Source organism: Sparus aurata, chromosome 3, assembly GCF_900880675.1.
Source record: "Sparus aurata chromosome 3, fSpaAur1.1, whole genome shotgun sequence".
NCBI classification, from domain to species: Eukaryota; Metazoa; Chordata; class Actinopteri; order Spariformes; family Sparidae; genus Sparus; species Sparus aurata.
In genome coordinates, this window is record NC_044189.1 from 2,633,922 (window position 1) to 2,644,134 (window position 10,213).

The 10,213-nt window shown below is 43.7% G+C and overlaps 1 gene segment (V, D, J or C); it reads left to right on the plus strand.

Moving 5' to 3' along the window:
* Window positions 1-835: 835 nt before the first annotated feature.
* Window positions 836-1,329, plus strand: LOC115579217 (Ig kappa chain V region 3381-like). The segment is given in 2 exon segments: window positions 836-890; window positions 998-1,329. Coding segments are annotated over 2 exon segments (384 nt in total).
* Window positions 1,330-10,213: the final 8,884 nt, after the last annotated feature.

The window sequence follows — 10,213 nt, forward strand, 5'->3', positions numbered from 1 at the left end:
GAATTGGTGATTACGGAGCTCCGAATATATATTGAATTGACTTCTTGCGTAAAAATAACTGGGAAAGAAACGCCGGCCGGACGAGCTTTCTCCGTTACTAAATACAAGAAAACAAAAATGGTTTTTTTGGCTTTCAGTACGATACTCTAACAATAAGAAAAATATCACAAAAATAAAAGAATCAATTTCGTTCTTGCTCAAATTTCGAAGAAAAATCTTTTCAGAATAAAAGAGCTTCACCTGGAGAGGTATCTTACAAGTAGCTCAGATCTCTGGTGATTGCTAAGTATCAGAGCTTCAAAAATCTAGCAAAGTACGGAAATTAACTTGAAGTTGCGCGTACTAAAAATTAAAGTAAGTGCGAAGGTAGCAAATGAAAAGCAAGCGTGTGGAAGAAAGTTTTTCCAAGAGAAGAGCGAGCGAAGAGTTTCCAGAAGAGCAAAAATAGCGGGATGCCCACCTACAACCTCTCCCTCCGTCAGATCTGTCATTTCCATTAGGTGGAAGTCAACTCAAACAGGGTGGAGGAAGAGTCAGCCGAGAGTTTCCCTGGAGAGATGAGGAGTTAGTAATTGAGATGTTCCTGACCACTTTGAATTTCAATTTGTTTTTCTGAATACCACCCATCTGTAAGTGTATTCTTGGATGTATCAGACAAAACTCATGGGGAGGGTCCAGGTTGACATAACGGAAGCATTTCCATAGAGAGCCACTTTGCATCAGCAGCACCATGCTCCAGTGCTCTGGGAGAGTTTATAGTCCTGAGAGTTGAACACTGGATGACTGACAGCTGTCCTTCATGACAACAGAAGACACAGAAATCCTCCTCATCAAAAACATGACTTTGATCTGCGTCCTCATCTGGACTCTCCTCTGCTGCTGCTTCACAGGTAAAGTCCAGAGAATCAAACTCCTCTCCTCTATCAACATCCGTCCCTCTGAAATGAAGCCCACAAAACCATGACGCTGCTTTATGTTTTTGTCTCTGTGTCCTCAGAGTCCAGAGGTCAGATCACAGTGACTCAGCCTGGAGCAGTGAGCTCTGCTCTGCGAGGCTCCGTCACCATCAGCTGTAGGACCAGTCAGAATGTTTTTTATGATGGCAGCTACCACTATTTAGCCTGGTACCATCAGAGAGAGGGAGAAACTCCTAAACTCCTAATTTACAGGGCTAGCACTCGAGCATCAGGGATTCCAGTTCGTTTTACAAGCAGTGGATCAAACTCTGCCTTCACTCTGACCATCAGTGGAGTTCAGGCTGAAGATGCAGCAGTTTATTACTGTCAGAGTTTTCATGTCATCAACAGCCAGTATGTGTTCACACAGTGACAAACGGTCGTACAAAAACCTCCCTCAGTCAGACTTAACAGAAACTGAACTGACTGCTGCAGCTGGAAGCTACTGCAGAGGCTGATACACTTCACTGAGGACACACACACACACACACACACACACACACACACACACTATTACCACTATTGTCACTTACACCAGGCATGTCCAAACTATTCCACAAAGGGCCGGTGTGGCTGCAGGTTTTCTTGTCAACCAAGCAGCAGCACCTGACCTGACTCATTTAATCAACTGATCTCAGTCTTCAGAAGGTTGATTGGTCAAACTGTGTGCTCCTGACTGGTTGGAACAAAAACCTGCAGCCACACTGGCCCTTTGTGAAATAGTTTGGTCATGCCCTTACACTCATTGACAAATGTGTGTGTACCTCAAATCACATTTAAGATACAGTCAATCACTAGAGACAGGTGAATTAAGTAAAGATAATAGGTTATGACATACTGGAGATTGAGCATATCAACATGTGATATGATCTGATTAAGTCTTGACCAAAAGTATTTGGTGCATCAACTCTGCATTGAGATTGTGTAATAAAGGAACATCTGTCCTTAGCAGCAGCAGATAATTCCTCCAAAAATAAGAGGGCCAGACATCCCAAAAAACACAGGCACTATTTCACCCAAGCAGGCTCACTAACCAAGCAGGAACAAGCCATGGATATTTGAACAAAAATGCCATAATCTGCTATGAGATAAAAACAAAGTAGAAATCATGACAACAAAAACTTTCAAATGTTCAACTAATATGTTTTAGTCAGCAATAGTAAATGGTCAGGAGTGACCTTAATAACTTCACCATCAACGGCGTGAGGGCAGAAATGCCCTGCTTAACATCGAAATGCCTCAGACAGCAATGACAAATGGTCAGCAATGACTTGAATAGCAATAGAGTGAACAATATGATAAATTCTAATCAACATGCTGTGGATCTGGATTAGTCGTCCAATATTATACCTATGTCGTGTCTTATGACTGATTATAGCAAAGCAGATTTTTACACGTATCATGATGTAGAACATATTGAGAACTTACCAAGCAAAGAAGAGTAGATTGAAAACAATAGGTTTCTTGATACATATGACCAAATACCCTCATTGTCCAGAGGAATTTAGAAATACCAGCCCATCTCTAAAAGCCTGTTACCTGTCTAGCTGAGGTAAATCAAGGCCCAGCTGCTGTTATAGAATTAAAGCAATGTTCCTCATTCCTTGAGTTGAGCTCAATGACAACACATTTCCCACCAAGTTCCTTTTGGCAAGTACGCTACATGAGGAAAATCAAGTAGGCTGCTATTTCAGAATTTAAAGGAAAAGTGTTCAGCTGGCAGAGGTAGACACTACCGACAATCAGTACACTAAAGACAATGTTTCAGTTTGGGAAAGTGAAATGACGGATTGATGTGAACATGAAGAGATTAGGATGGAGACTGTAAACCCCACATTAAAGCAGTAGTGCAGTAGTCCAAGCAATGAGCACAGGAAATAAGATTTTTCATATATCACGGAATCGTAACGCAACTTAGCAATTAAGATATTCCTGACCACTTTTCATTTTTAATGAGTTTTTCTAAATACCACCCTTCTGTACATTTATTCTTGGATGTATCAGACAAAACCCATGGGGAGGGTCCAGGTTGACTAACTGAAGCATTTCCATAGAGAGCCACTTTGCATCAGCAGCACCATGCTCCAGTGCTCTGGTAGAGTTTATAGTCCTGAGAGTTGAACACTGGATGACTGACAGCTGTCCTTCATGACAACAGAAGACACAGAAATCCTCCTCATCAAAAACATGACTTCGATCTGCGTCCTCATCTGGACTCTCCTCTGCTGCTGCTTCACAGGTAAAGTCCAGAGAATCAAACTCCTCTCCTCTATCAACATCCGTTCCTCTGAAATGAGGGCCACAAAACCATGACGCTGCTTTATGTTTTTGTCTCTGTGTCCTCAGAGTCCAAAGGTCAGATCACAGTGACTCAGCCTGGAGCAGTGAGCTCTGCTCTGGGAGGCTCCGTCACCATCAACTGTAGGACCAGTCGGGATGTTTATGTTAATAAAGGTTTAGGTTGGTACCAACAGAGAGATGGAGAAACTCTGAAGATTCTAATTTTCTATGCTAGCACTCGAGCATCAGGGATTCCAGGTCGTTTTACAGGCAGTGGATCAAACTCTGCCTTCACTCTGACCATCAGTGGAGTTCAGGCTGAAGATGCAGCAGTTTACTACTGTAAGAGTTATCATGAAATCAACAGTCAAGTTGTGTTCACACAGTGAAAAACCGTCGTACAAAAACCTCCCTCAGTCAGACTGAACAGAAACTGAACTGGCTGCTGCAGCTGGAAGCTACTGCAGAGACTGATACACTTCACTGAGGACACACACACACACACACACACACACACACACACATGCACACGCACGCACACACAGTTTTATCAAGCAGATTAATAATTTCCTCCATTGATGCTTTAACCACCAATAAACTTGTATCAGAACAAGTTCAATGACAAACTTGTTTCGGCAGAAAACCAGGTAATTCCTCTATCACAGCTTCTCATCATGAAACAAATGAAACAGGACCCAGTTAAAAAAAACAAAGATAGAACCATAAACTTATACACATAATTAAATAAGAAACATGGCACACAAAGAAAACTAACAGTCTAACATCAACGATTCTCTGCCCTTCTTCTGATATGAAGGCTTTTTCCACACATGGCTAATGGTCAGCACTGTCCTGAATAAAGTTTGGACAGCAGTGACCTGCTCGTGATATATCGGTTTAGCCAGTAGCAGCTAATGTTAAGCTGTGACCTGAAGAACAATTTTTATAGACCTGTTTCATTGAGTATAATTGATACAGAAGTGCAGATTCTTCTACACCTATCACGATGTAAAAGAACTTACCAAGCAAAGAGGAGTAGTTTAAAAACAAGAGGATTCATGCTAGATACAAGGAAATACACTCATTGGACAGAAGAATGTAGAAATACCAGCCCATCTCTAAAAGCCTGTTACCTGTGTAGTTGAGGTAAATTGTAGTGTCTATGTGTTTCTTGCACACCCCAGGCTCTAAGACAATAGGGTATAGTGAGAAGATAGGATGGGACAGAACCAGATGCTCCCTTGTAGAAGAGTGGGAATGCGAAAGTGCAAAGTTCCCCATGACCAGGAGCCTTGATCAGCTCTGAGGTGGGCATCAGAGATAAGCTACAGGAAAGGGCCCACACCAGAAGTTCGGAGCTGACTCAACTATACATTGTCATGTAAGTACAGAGAGACCATCCTGTCCACTTGAGCTGACATCAGCAAAGTTAAGTAACACACACAAGAGTTATTTCATAGGGGGTGTCAGGCAGAACCATCCTTGTTTTCTCCCATTGGACAGATGAACCCTTAATCCACCAAAGTGACCAATTAGGAGAAGTAGGTGGGTATGGAAAATAGACTCTAAAAGAGGCCTGCACAACAAAGAAAGAGGGGTGGTAATTGGTGGCTCTATAGGATTTCTGATAGGGCAGAGGGCAAAGCATTTTGGCATTGCTTTTGCCAGAAATTTGATAACTCAGACGTGCAGCCGCACTCTGTTCGGACGCCGGCTTGAAATCTGTTTCAATAAAGATTGCACTATCATTCCACCCAGCCTGGCCACCGCAGAATTCTTTTATCAACATAATACACTCTGACACCTTTGATGAAGACAGCACAGAAACTACAAAATCAAGACCCAGGTGCTGTTATAGGATTACAGCCATGTTCCTAATCTCATGAGTTTATTTCAGTTTGGAAAAAGCACCTTGGAATACTGATGAATATGCAGCCTGTTGAGATATGCAAGAAAATGTGTCCACAAACAATGAACCCAGAAGAGAAGACTGATGTGAACATTTAGTGGTGAGGAGATGAACTGTTACAACGCTTTCAATCAGATCACATGATCCTCTTCTGTAGAGGGAGTTACCCAGTTTTCACTGAAATGTTCCTACATGGACTTGAGACAAAGACATCTGTCCAACTCTAACTGATAAAGACTTCTATGTTTTCTGGATCTGCCCACATGTCCAAAACTTCTGCTAGGAGTTTCATCAGCAAGAGCTCAGAGAACCTCAACAACTTTTCCGTCCTCTTGCATCAAGCTCTGTGGCTCTGATGTCACCGCTGAGACGCCCATCGTCACAGGCGATGCCCACCTCCAACCTCTCCCTCCACCAGAACCTGAGCCACTGCATTCCCTCTCTCTTCTATCTTCCTTGTCCTCTCCTCAAGCCAAGCGCTCCTACTACATGACACATTTCCACTGGGTGGAAGTCAACACCTCCAATGCCTTGGAGTAAGAGTCAGCCTAGAGTTTCCAAGGGGAGATCAAGAGTTAGTGATTAAGATGTTCCTGACTTCTTTGAATATTAACTTGTTTCTCTGAATGCCACCCACCTGAAAGTTTATTCTTGGATGTATCAGTGGGCTACAGACCTCCAGATTCCCCCCTCTCCATCCCTTGTTCTTTACCCAGGATGAGAGCACTCTGTATGGGCTACAGACATCCCCCAGATTCTCTCCTCCTTCTGGTTGTGTTCTTATAATCCTGGCTTCAAAACTTGTATTCATGGTCTCTGGCTTCCCACCAACAGCACCCAGGAAGCCTCCAGCAAGCCCCAGGAGACCAGGCTTGGTTCCTGGCAGCTCTTGCTCGAGGCTGCTTAGGGGCTATGGTACAGATGCCAGTCCGTAAATACAACTTTAAAGGCCGTAATTGTTAGGAAATATTTCCAGCAACCTTGCAATCATGGCCCATGGCTCTTGCCTCCCCCTGCTGGTCAAACCGTAGAATGCATGTTTTTTGGAAAGCCGTAATTAAAACTAGTAAAGGCGTAAAACGGCCTGACAACCCCAAATTAGGGGTCAGGAGTCCCCTGATTAATTTCACCATCAATAGCTAGAGGACAGAAATGCCCTGCTTGAGATTTAAAAGCCTCAGACAGCAATGGCAAATGGTCAGCAATGACTTGAATAGCAATAAATATGATAGATTCTCATCAACATATTGAAGGCCTGGATTAGTTGTCTGATTTTATACCTATTTCTTGTAGTTTTACTGATTATAGCAGAGCAGAGTTTTACATTTATCATGATGTAAAAGAATTTACCCCATAAGGCAGAGTAGACTTAAACCAACAAGTTTAATGTTACATATGACCAAATATCCTTGATGGATATTGGATGCCCAGGAACCTGAAGTCAGAGGCCCTCTCTACATAATCTCCGCTGATGCACAGTTATAGAATTCTTTCCGTTATCTTCCTCTAGATGTCCACAATCAGCTCCTTCATCTTGGTGGTGTTAAGGACCAGGTTATTGTCCCTGCACCACCCAGTCAGCTGCTCCACCTCCGCCCTGTAGGCTGGCTCATCCCCCTCAGAAATGAGTCCCACTACTGTGGTGTCACCTGCAAAGTGAATAGTGGTGTTGCTGGAGCGGGCAGGGGTGTAGTCATGAGTGTAGAGGGTGTAGAGTAGGGGGCTCAGCACACAGGCCTGTAAGGAGCCGGTGCTGATGCTGATGGATGCTGAGATATGGGAGCCCACTCTCAACTAGAGATGCACCGATCGATCGGCAACCGATCGCAATCGGCCGATAATGCCCGTATCGGTTTTGATCGGAGTTCTCAAAATAGATCACATCAGGCCGATCAGATGACATTTAAGGATAAAGACAGTGCATTAACTGCATGCAGGGAGGGAATTTCATGGCCGCAGTTGCCCCGCACTTTGGCCTTGATGCCCCGTGAAAAAAAATCTCATCGTACGGCCACAGTGGCCTCTGTGCCCCTGGCCCGGCCCCGGTCAGCGTAGCGAGCTTGCCCTGAATTACAGCCACCTGAGTGCAGAGTAGTCACTCACAGTAACTTCAGTGAGTCCGCTGTTCGCGCAGATGGAGTCTCATCATCACGATGATCTCAGGTGAAAGCCTCTCAAACAGCAGCAGCGTCTCAAAACTGAAGAACGAAACTTACAGCACAGCGAGCGAGCGCAGCTGGTTTTGACATGATACATAACAGACTTATGTGATAGGATTTAGTCCGGTAAAGTTGGAAATATATTCACAGATTCGAACTTCCCGGATCAATAACTCATAAGTGAAACCTTGTTAAAACACAAACGACGGCTCTTTTCTACCGTAGTAAGGTAGACAACGAGCTACAACCATATGTTAATCAAAACGAGCGGCTGGACATTAACTCTGGTCTGTATGGTCAGCCAGCTGTGAGACGAGGGCGCAGGGACCGTCTACAAAGTGCAGCACTGAAAAGAGAAACTGCAAAAAATATTCAATAACTTCACTATTATTCAGAGTGTAGTGTCACCAAAATCACTCCACATATCAGTGGTCTCCTGCTGGTTATTCTACAATTTTTTGTTTGAAAAAATGTGTTTTGCCATAATTTTGGGGAATTTCTATTGGTAGAAATATTCAATAACACTAATATTCAGTGAGGTGTCACAAAAATCACCTCACTCTAACCCTACTTAACAAAAACTACTTTCTAATGTAACTTTAACTTGATTTTGGTATATAAAAAAAAGTTTTAATACACATCCATGTCTTATTATAAATTAGGATGTTATGGTATCAGTCTGAAAGGTAAATCAACATATTTTACCCAGTGGCCTTTGTGCCCTGTCATGTGGACTTGGTGCCCCTGAAAAAAAAACTGAAGGCTAAATGGACTTGCCCCTAAAATGACAAAATTCCCACCCTGACTACATGCATTCCCACTAGTAAGCTACAGTTACTCTATGTAAGCTGAGTCCAAGTTGTCTCTAAGAGAGTCTCTAAAATGTGAGATATTGCACATTGCCTCAGCCTGCAATAAAACGGTGGTCAATTCATGATACTTTCTCATCTCCTAATTTTTATACTTAATAATACAATGTCAATGTTGTGTAAGAAGAATCATTAATTAAATATATTAAAGTTACACAAGACAACAATATAGAAGAATTTATGGATTTGACGCTGTGATCGGTGATCGGCAATATCGGGATCGGCAGATACTGCTTTCGGTGATCGGCCCCAAAAATCCTGATCGGTGCATATCTACTCTCAACCTCTGAGAGCGATTTGTCAGGAAGTCCAGAATACAGTGGCAGATGGAGGAAGACAGTCCCAGCCCTGTCAGTTTGGACACCAGTCTGTGGGGGAGGATGGTGTTAAATGCAGAGCTAAAATCAACAAAGAGCAGCCTTGCATAGCTCCCCTGCTGCTCCAGGTGGCTCAAAGCAGGTTTGAGGGCTGTTGCAATAGCATCCTTTGTAGATCTGTTAGAATTGTAAGCAAACTGGTGAGAGTCCAATGCAGGTGACAGACTTGAGATGATGTGCCATCAAACCAGAGTTTCATAACCCTTCATAATAATCTGTGTAAGTGCTACAGGACAGTTGTCATTCAGGCTGCTGACTGCTGTCTTTTTTGGCAGTGGAACAATAACAGAGGACTTCAGACAAGGTGGGACAGTGTACTGGGACAGGAACTGGTTGAAGATCCCAGTAAAGAGAACAGCCAGCTGGTCTACACAGGTTTTCAGTACACGTCCAGGTACGCCAGCTGGTCCAGCAGCTTATCTTGGGTTCACCCCCCTTAGTGCGCACCGCACCTCGTTGTTTCTCCAACATGAGGATGTTGTCACGGGTTGAGGGGTGTGTTGTGGCTGCATTCAGTTGCTCTGCCTCAAATCGAGCAAAGAAGCCGTTCAGTTCCTCCACCAGCAAGGTGTCTCCATCAGCCACTGTGAGGTTGTTGGATTTGTAGCCAGTTATGTGCTGCACCCCTGCCACACCTGCCTGTTGCTGCTGAGATGTTCCTCTGTCTTCCTCTGGTATGCTGTCTTGGCCTCTCTGATGCCTCTCCTCAGGCTGGCTCTGGCAGCACTGTAATGTGACCCATCACCACACCTGAAGGCCTTGTTTCTCTCCTTCAGCAGGGTCCTGACCTCTCCAGTCATCCAGGGCTTTTGATTTGGATAGAACCGGATGTGCTTGTCAATGGTAACAGTTTCCATGCAGAACTTGATATCGCTCAGGACTAGTGACGATATATCGGGGCCCGATAGAACAGCCCAATTTCTATCGGTGGTTCTATCGTATCGGTGAAATGTTGCGCTGATAGAAAATAAAGTGTGACAATGGCAAAAGCACGTGCTGGTGTACTGATTTATTTTGTCCTGTGGGGCGCGCTGTGTTCAGCCAGAGACTCTGGCTCAGCTCACATTTCAGTGAAGTCCCTCCCCCACTCTATACCACGAAACCTCCCAACCACCTGACCAGTCATCCAATCAACCAGCGGAATAAAGACATTGGTTTAAGAAAAAAAAAAACACCTTGAAAACTCTGAACCCAGAAGAAAATATGAATTGATGTGAACATGAAGGGATTAGGATGGAGACTGTGAACACGATACTCGAGCAGTAGTTCAGTAAATGGTTTTGCCCAAGAAACAAAATGATGTGATGTGGACAGCTACAATTCAAACTTCAGCTCAGTCCAAACCGTGAGCACAGAAAATAAGATATTTTATATAGCACTGAATCCTCACGTAAGTTATTAATTAGATATTCCTTTTTTAAATTTTAATTTGTTTCTCTGAATACCTCTGACATGTAAGTTTGTTCTTGGATGTGTCAGAGAACACTCATGGGGAGGGTCCAGGTTGACATAACTGAAGCATTTCCATAGAGAGCCACTTTGCATCAGCAGCACCATGCTCCAGTGCTCTGGGAGAGTTTATAGTCCTGAGAGTTGAACACTGGATGACTGACAGCTGTCCTTCATGACAACAGAAGACACAGAAATCCTCCTCATCAAAAAC